The sequence below is a fragment of the Pavona decussata genome, unplaced genomic scaffold (assembly GCF_977016875.1).
Source record: "Pavona decussata unplaced genomic scaffold, jaPavDecu1.1 SCAFFOLD_232, whole genome shotgun sequence".
In the NCBI taxonomy this organism is placed as follows: Eukaryota; Metazoa; Cnidaria; class Anthozoa; order Scleractinia; family Agariciidae; genus Pavona; species Pavona decussata.
In genome coordinates, this window is record NW_028145637.1 from 1,607,501 (window position 1) to 1,619,302 (window position 11,802).

Genomic DNA, 11,802 nt, shown 5'->3' on the forward strand with positions numbered 1-11,802 from the left:
ACTCAACTTCATCAGTCAAAAAACAGGTGTAGATAATACTGAAGCCTGAAGCTGGACTTCGAAATGCAGAAGTACCTTAAAACCTTTACATTTATTTATTTCACACACGTACACAGACAAATAAATAAAAAAACTCAAGTAGTGGAGTGGAGGCTCAATAAAAGAAACCATGAGGCTCAATCTTAAAAATATTCAATAGTTATTTACATAATATATTGCTTGGAGTTTTTATATAACTAAACAAATAATATTAATGTACACTGACTTTAGTATAAAGAAAGCAAAAATGTGAAGGTAATGATAGTTTAACTGTACTCTGTTTATGTGCTGTACATTAATATATGTAAGTAAAAATAATCTAACTTTTTAAAAATATTATTTTTCCCTTCATCTGACAAAACATGCAAATACTCCATTGAAGAAGTATGAGACAAGAAAACTGTGGGTTCCCTTGCAGAAAAATATTCCTGTTTAGAGGCCAAAGCAATTATGCAGTTGCAAAGTGTGAAATCATGTCTAAAGTACCAGTTGTTTAAAAAAAATTAGATGAGCGGTGCTGTGACTTTCTGTGTTATATGTTTTAAGGAAGATTACCAGGTCTTCCCTTCAAGGGTTCAATTCGCATGGGATGCCATTATTGAGGAGATACAGGAGAAGGCCCCTGTTCGATTTCATTCTACTGCAAGTGTACCTGTTGTACATAACATGGTAGCCAAGTACCCTAAGTTTGTGTGGCATATGACCTGCAGATAATGCTTGCACAGCCTTGTGCAGAAAGTGACCACTTTCATCACAATTATATCCATATCAAACACTCCACTTGTAATAAAATTATTGGCAAATTTACTAACATAATTATTTTGGCAGTGGATGAATTTTACTGAATAATTTGGTGAAAACAACCCCTTCTATTATTTCTTCATGTAATATTCTGTCATGTAATTATTATTGCTAGTAAATATTAGCAAGAAATTTGTGGTAGCCAGCAGGTTTAAGCATAAAAATTATACTTTTCAGTGAATCATATCGTTTATTGTTATTTTGCACTGATAATCAAACAAAAGAAAAAACCGTTTCAGACACTACAATACTAGCTTGCAAAAAAACGACATTCAATATTTACTAAAGAATGACAAGTCTATAAAATATATATGTTGAACATTCCAAGGATTCCGATGGGTTCTTTACTCCCTTCCCCTTCCCTGTTAAGGGGTAACTAATAAAATTATGTGTAACCATTATCTCATCAAGTATGTAGAATTTTTAAGTATAATTTGTTAACAAAACTGTTAATTATAGAGTGATCATAGATGAAACATAAAGTTTTACAGTCAATGCTTGTTAGACCCCCCCCCCCCCCCCCCACACACACACACACACACACACCAAAAAAATAAATAAATAAATAAATAAATAAATTACTATTCAATCTATTTTATGGGTTAAAGAAACATCACTAGCCTTATTGTTTATTCTGCTAATCAGCTTAAAAGAAATTTTAAACATCTTTAGATACAGTTTTGTAACTTATGGTATGACAAATCTATATGATTTTGAATTATTATTTTGAATGTGTGTTTCTATTGTTCTAGACCTTTGATCAATGCAGCTCACTAGGCTTGACTTAGATTGTGGCCTAATAGACAATCAGAGCCCAGGAAGGGCTTGAACTAAGAGTGACGTTTCACAATTTTCAGTTAATTTAGTTTTTAGCTAACATTATTGTCAAGGGACCACAAATTCCCACAAGTGCTGTATAATTGACACAGTTCAGCAAATGTCTCACAACACAGTGCCAATCATTCAGGATATTGGGGAGTTTGACAATAGTAATTATCTGTCGTCAAAGCAAGAGCTGCAAGATCAGAGAAGAGATTATATTATACTATTCAGCTGCAGAGTGTTGGTTGAGTATAATACTTCCCTTGCCTGAAGTCAATTAAATGTGTGACACCTATCACATCACCATCCAGTACTCAAATGAAATGGCAAATCCTTCAGAAATTATCAATTTACCAGTAATGTACCCTAATCAATCAGAATACATTAGGTAATGGTGTGTCAGCATCTGAGCTATCTGACTCACCTCTTATTTCAAGTGTACACTCCACAACCAGATGAATTCAGGCCCCACCAAAATTATGTCAATTTATAATATAAACAAAATTTCCCCAATCTATTGACCCCTTCTCTGTGCTTCCTACACTGCACCCAAATATTTATAAGAGATCTCACATAAGATAGTTTTAAATTGGTTTATCTTGATTACATGTATACAAGAACAGACTAAGGAGATTATATGCACGGTAGAGAAATTGACTGGCTAAATGAAATACCATAGTCAGAAATTATATCAACAGTCTCTCAACAATCACATTACAACCAATTTACTGATGAGAGATGGCATGATTACCACTCTCCGTACAGTTCTCATATATAATTATTACTCTGTGGTTAGGCAGAATAACTAACAAATTAACCCTCAACACAACTCACTATCCTTATTTTCAAATCCTGTTGGCACAATTATCCAATTTCTTTTATAATAACTACTTTATTTTATTTCTAGATACATTATTTAAGTATACCTGGGAGCAACTCTACAGCACTAGAAGCATGCAAGGTGTGAGCACTCTCTACCAGTTTTGCCAAAAGCTAGGCAAAAGGAATGTTTATTCAGAAAAAATAAATTCAAAACTGCTCTTGAATTCATGGCATGTATTATTTAAATATGCTGATGTTGAAATATTATTGTACTAAAGCTTGCATTCGAACACATGAATTCTTAAATTCACTTTAAGAAAAGCGTGCACACAATTCAGTCTAATAAAACTAGAAATTTTTGAGACAAAAAAAACTTAATTTACAACAGTAAATATTACTAATATTAAGAGGTGATTTAAATTATTGTCAAATGGTAACATATGTTCATTGAATTCCATTTGGACATAGAAGGGGAGAAGGTAATTTGAACATAAATTCAAGACACAGTCAGCTGCTCGGTTCTATGAGATGAGAGGTGATGGTTCCTTTTTATTTGTAAGTATAAACAGTAATAAAGAAATATGTTACTTGTCTGTTGTAGCAACGGCGAATCAAGTCCACCTTTCGCTCGCTCTTACATGAAAAAAAATCCAGTTGCTTTGATCCGCTCTTACGGGAAAAAATCCAGTTCCTTTTGATCGCGTGTAAGAATCAATTTTGGCTTTCTCGTACACTTTCAAGGCCCGATAAAACCTTCAGGCCCAATAACAGTAACACGGCTGCCATTTTGGGGCATTTGACTTCCGTTTTAATCTTAAGCATGCGCACAAAGACCGGAATCCCACGTTTTCTGGGATAAGAAATTCCATTATCCCAGAGTCTCTCCTGGCGCCGCCCCGCTGACCAAAAAGCCTGAGGACTCTGGGTACGAGATTGGTACGAATACGAATGGTACGAATGCATTGTGGGATAAATAAAGCGGGCTAACATTCTGATTTGTCCAAGCGATATGCCTAGCCGAAAATGAGCTTTTTCTTTAATTTGTGGACCTAGGATTGAAGATGAAAGTTAAAGTAGGTAAATATGGGTTTAAAAGATTCAGTCCAGGGAGATGAAAAGGAAATTCATGAACCAAATTCCGTGACACAACACCTGGGAGAAGATCGCACGCGGGCGAAACCAACCAAGGCTGTCTTTCCAGGAAACAAGCAACTGAAACATGTTATCGCTGGGGGAGTGGCAGGTGCCGTCTCCAGGACATGTGTTTCGCCATTGGAAAGAGTCAAGATACTTCTGCAGGTACGCCTGTAAAACAGTGCTCAATAATCAAACCTGAAGTGAAAAATACCAAATACAGGCCGTAGGCAGACTTTCAGGAGAGAAAAGGTTAATAGTGTTGCGATCGGGCCTCTAGGGGGGACTGGGGACATGCACCCACTAGAAAATTTTGAAATCTCAAATGCTGGTTTTAGCCTTGTTTGCGGATATTTTTTTCGAAAATCCAGTCTCTTTCAAGTGTAAAATGGGAGCCTTTTTATTGCTTAGAAATCATGATTTTTAAAAATAAAGAGAAAGCGCAAGTCAGAGAAGTCATAATAAAAAAATGACTAGTTTGAGATTACAATTTGAAACAAGTACATCGTTTAAGGGGCTGTTTACATGGAGGGAGAAAGATCCTAGCACTCGGAAGATCCTAGAAGGCGAAACAACTTTTCATTTGGTTTACATGCAGAAATTTCGGTCGCCGTGGTTACCAAGAGGAGAAAGAAAAGAAGAAAAATTGTTGGCCTTTAGAAGCTGGACGCTCAGCTGCCGTCATTTTGTTCTTTTTAGTTCTTAGTACTAGGATCTTCTGAGCGAAGGTAGTTTACATGGCGCTAGGATCTTCCTAGTACTAGGATCTTCTTATCTCTCAGCTAGGAAGATCCTGTCTCTAGGAATATCCTAGCACTAGGGCCAAGTACAACTTTTAGCATGTAAACTGAATACAGAAAACATATGGCGCTAGGATGATCCACCTTCTCGGATCTTCCTCCCTCAATGTAAACAGCCCCTAACACAGGGCTAGCTGGTCTCTATGTAACTGATAAAATTGATGTTCGTAACAATCGATTGCATTCTTGTTGAACAAATCTTAAGCAATTTACAGTCCTTTACCAAGGTCCCAAATTCTGAAACTCTCTCCCAATATCAATTACTTCTTCATCTAGTTTTTTCACGTTTAAGAAAAAAATATTGCAGTTTTATTTACATAATCATGAAATGACCAAGCCGCACTTACGCGGCACCATATTTTCTTTTTATGCATCCATGTATCCATATCTGTTATTTAAGATGCATGATGATGGAAATAATTACTTTTAACAGAGCAAAGATTGGATGTCTGCAACTACTCACCATTCAATCTGATATTAAGTTCTTACATTCCAGCACATAAATTTTGAGGAATTTTTGTTGACACTCACATTTCATTTTGAACAAATCACCCTCCTGGGATCATTTAAATTTTCTATTTCTCTCACTTAATGAAGGTTTATCTTTCAGGACATAATTTCAAAAATGCTAGTTGGAAATTATTCCCAACTACATGTAACAGCTTAAGACAAGGCAATTTGATTGCAATGTCTTGCCAAAAAGCCACCTGCAAAGAGCTAGCTCAGAAAGATGCCACAAAGCTTAAGACTAAGCTTGAGCTTACTTGTTTGAAACTTTGATCCAAAATTGTTTTCTGGGAGCTAAGGTTTTATTTTAAAAACAAGGATATTTTAACTATTTTCATGGGCAGTTACATTAATTTTTAACTTCAGACATCCACTGACCAGATGGAGGTTTACCTTTTGGAAGACTTAGTCTTTTTGAACAATTTGCTTGTCTTCCAGGAGGTACATGTATCAAATATTGAGTGGTTTCATAAAATATTTTTATCTACAATGTAGTGTTAAAGACCAGAAAGAAAGGGGAAAAGTGACTCTTCATCTCCTTTCTTGAATGCCCTTAATTATGTTGATATCCACCAAGGGATCAAAATGCCCTTGTTTCTGTATGCATGTTTTCTTTGAGGGTCCCCAACAGGTTTTTCGGGATTCGGGATTTTAGCAGAAAAGAGCAACGATATTTGGGATTAGAATTAGGGACAGGACGCGGGAATTGACTATTTTCTGAAGCAGGATGCGGGAAATGTTACTCTAAAGAAACGAGATCGGGGAAGTTCTGTGTCGAAAACGTACAGTGAAAATCTAGTTGTCAGCATCCTGGACGAGAAAAGAAATTTACGGTTGCTATGTCTTTAGAGATAAAATTTCTTCAGTGCTCCCTGAGACCTTGCAGTTAACTTGAGCCGGATAGGCCTAAACAAATGCCACAGTGCTAGCGTACATAACGGCATAAAGGAATTAATTCAAGCGGCTCCGAATGATAAGAAAATCTCTATTCGGTAAATTTGAGTAGTTTCCCTCATGATCAAAATCAAAAGGTCAACAGAGAAATTTCACCACATTTTGATCGAAAAGGAAAATCTCTCAGAAACGTACTTAGAAGTCTAAGGTACATTAAGCAACCAGCAGGAGTTGTGTTGGGCCTGTCACCTTTTCAAATATCTGTTGCAGTCCTATGTTGTGGTACGTGAGCAATGCTCTTCACGCTTTGATGGCCATTATCCCAAACTAAACAGTTTTCCAAGAAAACACATGATAAGAAAGGTAGTCCTCAACATTCAATTGAGAGAAAAAAGGGAAAAAAAAAGGAAAAGAACGAGCTCTAAAAAGAAATTGCTAACTGACTTATTGACTCATGTGATTTGCGGGAAGCTTTGAAATTGTGAGTTAAATGAATGATGTCGTTGTTACGGTGGAAAGAAATAGAAGAAATAATTTAACAGCTAATTTCTCGGTGACCAAAGACCAGTGCTAAGATCAGTGCTCAGATTTGCAGTGTGACCGACTGACCGGGATCGGGATTGAGCTAAAACAGCGGTCGGGATTACGGGATTGAGGTAAAATCTTGTCCGGGATGGCGGAATTAAAGAACCCTATTGGGGACCCTCTTCTTTTAACTTGCCAATTATTCCCAAAATAAGTAAACCCAAATTAATAAACCTTTACCATATTTTTCAGCTGACACTGAGCTTAATTTTTTTTGTCTAAGATTCAAGTGAAGAATCCTAAATTCTCAGGGGTTGGTGCGACTTTGATAAAAATTGGCAAAGAAGAAGGACTGAGAGGCTATTTCAAGGTAGATATTCAATATTCAATAAAAAAGTCATTTGTTTCTTATTAATATTCTACTTTTGTAATAAACTATATGTATCAATAATAATTGCTTGTCCAGGTACATGAAGTTCTGCTAAAAGTTGCGTATAACCCAGAACCCAAAGCACCAGGAATTCAATAATCAAGATCCCTGTTGTATGATCATACACGGTACATCTAGTTTGTGTGTGATGTTGTTGACAGAGGTTTCAACAATCCAGGCACTTGTCAGCTTCAGTACCCAGTATGTTGTACATGTTTGAATTGCAGAGTTCCTGTTGCTTGCATTAGTAGTATGTGGGTAGTTGTGTCACTTCACTTTGTCATGATGTATGGATTGGATGGTGGATCCTCAGGTGTCATAAATGTTTGGTTTATTGTTCTGTGGCTTCAAAACCACCAAAAATCCCGCATAGCATCTTGTCCACTGCAGTGGACCATAACATCCTCTCAATGGTTGCTAAAATCCTCAAGCACAGGGTTATAAGCTATCTTAAGAATTTTCTTGGCACTGTAATGTTCATGTAGTCATCAATGTGGTGAACAAATGAAAAACGTTCACATACGGTATCAAGGAGGGGTCGTGGCCCAGCAGTTAAGATGCTGGACTTGAAATCTGGAGGTCCTGGGTTAAAGTCTCATCTCAGCCATGCTTGTAAATGGCCAGCTTTTTTTTGCTTCTTGCCAGTTGGAATTTTAACATGTTATGTCAATTTGATTAATAATTTATTTGTTTTGTGTTATTTCTGAGTGGAATGCCTGCATGTAAACTAGCTTTGGGTAGCTAAGTCAATTTCCACTATAAACAAAACATTTTTTTTCGGTCTCATACATGTGATTATATCCTCATAGGGGAATGGCACAAATGTTCTTAGGATCATTCCATACTCTGCAGTGCAGTTTGCTGCTTATGAAGAATTCAAAAAGGTGAATACTAATTAGTGACAAGAAAACATGAAAGAACCATGAACAATTTAGCAATGTACTTGTAAGCTTTCACCTCTCTCTCAATCACTTTTCAGTCACTTGTGATGCATTTCCAACATGTGGTATATATGCTATTGAGACCCTGGGGGGTTGGGGGAGGCACTATGGATTTCAAGTGATGGGGATAATCAAATGGGGGCAAAAATCAAAACCTAAAAAACCCCTGGGGTTTCCAACAAAACCAAAAAACTCCCTGGACCAAAATTTACCCCCCAAAAATCCCATGCCAGATTTCCCAGCCTTAAAAATTTCAAAAAGCATTAAACAATATACTGTAACACATAAAATAAAAACATCAGAAATTGAATGTCTGTGTTTGTTTCTTCATCATACCATCTCAAGAGATAAAACTCAAAAGAATTTGTTGGTTTGCCTTCAAATTTGGACAGTAGCTAGTTTAACATATAAACAACAAAAAACGTGTCTGTGAATTTTTCTTTCAAAATATTTTTTCTCCGAGAGCGATTTTTTATGATCACCACATATTTTTTATCCTATTTTGAAAATGTTCTGTAACTTTTCACTGCGATTGAATATGACAAAATGCAGACACTTCTTTTAGTGCTTTGGGTCTGGAAACTGAGGAACAAATTAAATTGGCTAAAAACAGGAGTCACCTCTGAAAGTATACGGTAACCTTAAATCAAGCCACCCAAAAAAATATTCGCCAAATTTTCCTACATCACATGGAGTGTACCCAAATAAATCCCAGAATCGCAAAATTTCAAACCCCAAAAATCCTTCGATCATCCCTGTCACTTGAAATTTGGAGTACCCCCCCCTGGATTGAAACTGACTAAAGTAATGACAGAACATAATTTAACAGATTCCATTTTGCCATGCATTTGTACTCTGATAATGTACAGATGACATAAAAGTGTGGTGAGAACAAAGCCAGATGCATGCTCAAGCCATAGGTGATAAGACAAGTGTGACTGGTGTTCTTAGTTTACCACATTTTGACTTCCTCTGTGTGTTATCAGAGTACATATATACCCAAGACGAAATGAAATCTAATTTTGTTTTATACAAATATTACCAAGAAACCTTTTAAGGCAAGTGCATGTTGACTTAGCTTAGTCAGAAACTTTTCAGCAGATATCTAGACTGTACTGCACACATGCAACTGTGATCCTCTTAATCTGATGATGTTAAAACTTTAGTGAGAACAAAGAAATATGGTACAAGCTGACAAGGAGTAGTGTGACTAATGTTCGTACATTTGTACTATGTTTTCTCATTTTCTGTGTTATCAGAGTGTAGACCCATGAAAAAATGAAATCTATTGAAATGTTTAATTCATGCAATGACCAATCATGAGCCAGGAACACTTCACTAGTGTGCTGTGTCAAAAACTTTCAAGCAAATTTCCAGACTATGTATACTACTACACACACACACAATAATTGTGATCCTCTAAATATTACAATGTATTAGAGTATGATCTGAAAGAATTCCACAAACAATTTTCCCCCCCAAAAAAAACACCTTTATTCCAAAAGGAATTTCTGACCCCAAAATATTACTAACAAGATGTGAGTCGGTTCAATGTAATTTTTGATCACTTACCTGCCAATTACCAACTTCTATTGATTACATAGTTGGGCAAAATTGTATTTTCCGCTTCAGATCATAACAAAGTTCTGACTAAGCAGCTTTTTTAACCTGGTTGAGGTCACTTGCAACAGTTGGCATTGGATTTTTTACTTTCTTGCAAACATTTTTGCTATGTTTTTCTGCTACTCATCAAAACAGTTTGCAGAACTTTGTTGACCAGTCACACTGGCTGGACTTTAGACTCTGATCATGCATGCTGGCACGGTCACAACACTCAGTGATGCCTGCAGTTGTACTCTTATCACAACTCCAGTAAAATGCAAGTTTTACACTGTTTATTGTACATCTGTATGAAAATTCTTTAACCCACTATCCCTGTTAGAGGAGGCAGTCTTATCCAGAAATTATGTCCATATAAGCCTATCTGATTTTTACATCTATGTCTTGTGAGTTGTTCTCAGTGGTAGGCAATAAATTATCTTGGCGTTTTACATAGACAAACGACAATAGCTAGAGGCTGTTATGATTATAGAATAGTAATTATATATTGTAACCAATAATTTAATTGTTATCAAAAATCGACTGATACTGCTTGAAAGGGCACTTTTATATTTGTCACAATGGCCATGTTTGTGAGTCGCATGTTTCAAAATAACAAAGAGTTTTTTATTAATTTTATTTGGTTAATATGTGAATGCAGGAAATGTTAGAGGTAACTGCGTGGTGGCACGTAAAAATATTCTTTCTGGACAAACATCTGTGAAATTTTCAGACTTACTCTTCAAAGACTCATTAATAATTCATAATTCCATTGACCTATCAAATGGTCAATAAAACCTCCTCCTTATTAGTATGCAGTGTTTTATGTTTTTCTCCTACGATGATTTCCAACATTCACTAAAGCATCTCTTGACACGCTTTTCCAGGGATGTTTTTGAAGCCATTCAAAAAACTCCCAGCACCTGTTTTATTGGGTCTAAAACCACTCTGCTGTGCCTTGTGGTTTTAAATCCCGATAAAATTCTGCTGCTTGTGTTTTAAACATTACTTAAATGATTAGTGTTTCCCTGATAACTACTAACTGATTAATTAGTCCCAAGGGAAATTTGAGGTTCATTAAGAAATAGTTAACAACCATCCATTTATGATTATCTTTAACTTCAGTTAAACCTAGTCTTCCTGAGTTAATGAGTTCAATAAGTCACATTATCGTCTAGTTATGAGTTGTTGTCCTCCTCCCCTGTTGCATATCCAAATGCTTGCTTATAAATATAAATAAGTATTTGTTGCTATAAATTTCATTATTCTCTGTAGCTCCTCAAGATATCTGAAGATCTTCAATCTCAGACTCCTATTAGACGACTTTTGGCCGGTGGATTGGCTGGAACAATGTCAGTTATTGCTACCTATCCACTGGATTTAGTGAGGTCAGTTATTAAAATGTAGGACTGAGTCACAGAACTTGAATTTGGTCTGCAATCATAAGTGTGATGACAGCATAGCAGTACTTAGCTTTGTTTACTCACAAGACAGTATGATTATGGAGCAAATTTGACAAGATAAATGATGAAAGCAGAAATTGTTCCTTTTAGTTATGGTTAGAATCGAAACAGGTCAAGCATTCCACTCGGGTACTGTCCAATGTGCACATGTATTTCTCAGAACTGCACATCCCATAGCTGCCCTATAAAGAATTTTACATTTTTGTATTTTGTATGATGATGATAATAATAATAATAATAATAATAATAATAATGATGATGATGATAATGATAATGATAATAATAATAATAATAATAATAATAATAATAATAAAATTTCTTAAATTAAATAAAAATATAATCTCTTTATTAAAATATTCGAAGTAAAATGTTATTTACAGGTTAAAAGTAGAGAAAAGAGCTATTAAAACCTATTTACAATTATTCTTTTTGATTAAAAAAGAGACTATTTGTAAGCACAATTTTTTTGAACAAAAAGGAAAAAAAACAAATCTCATCAAGTTACAATTTATTATAGTATTATTCATGTGTTGATTTTTACCTAATATAAAACAAACTATATTATGTAAAAAGAAACAAGAAAAAGTATGTGTAAAAATTATAGGACCTAGATTTTGGCGAGGCATCTATCTAATTCAAAGTCCGCTTCTTGAGCATTGCTTCTAATTGCTCTTCTAAGTGTTCTTGATCCTCTAATAATAATAATAATAATAATAATAATAATAATAATAATAATAATAATAATAATAATAATGATAATGATAATAATAATGATAAAGACAATAATTATAATAATAATAATAATTAAGTAATGATAATTATAATAATATATTGACCAGGCGTGAGGGCTGTGATGGGAAAATATTGATCCAAGGCCTTGACAGTATGGACTGAGCATAGCAAGGTCTGACAAAAAAAGACAAGGGCCAATATCCTCCCAGTATGGTCCTGAGCAAGCTTCGTTAATTACATGTAATATATTTCATAAACATACCATTTTGTAGGAAAAAAGGGGAGATGTAAAG

General features: G+C 35.2%; 1 protein-coding gene and 1 long non-coding RNA gene across 3 annotated transcripts in view; one reads left to right on the top strand and one right to left on the bottom strand.

The window, feature by feature from the left end:
• Positions 1-3,346: 3,346 nt before the first annotated feature.
• LOC146458685 (uncharacterized) overlaps positions 3,347-11,802 on the top strand; it is a 33,837-nt gene continuing 25,381 nt past the window's right edge. For both annotated transcript variants that reach the window (XM_085090429.1, XM_085090428.1), the window contains exons 1-4: positions 3,347-3,783; positions 6,628-6,714; positions 7,584-7,658; positions 10,590-10,702. In XM_085090429.1, coding sequence (XP_084946555.1) covers positions 3,568-3,783; positions 6,628-6,714; positions 7,584-7,658; positions 10,590-10,702 — 491 coding nt within the window. In that variant the 5' untranslated portion in view covers positions 3,347-3,567. The remainder of the gene's footprint in view (positions 3,784-6,627; positions 6,715-7,583; positions 7,659-10,589; positions 10,703-11,802) is intronic.
• LOC146458686 (uncharacterized) lies at positions 5,237-6,626 on the bottom strand. Its single transcript, XR_014858151.1, has 2 exons — positions 6,511-6,626; positions 5,237-5,515 (listed from the first exon to the last, which is right to left on the bottom strand). It is a non-coding gene; the product is annotated as an uncharacterized LOC146458686 (long non-coding RNA).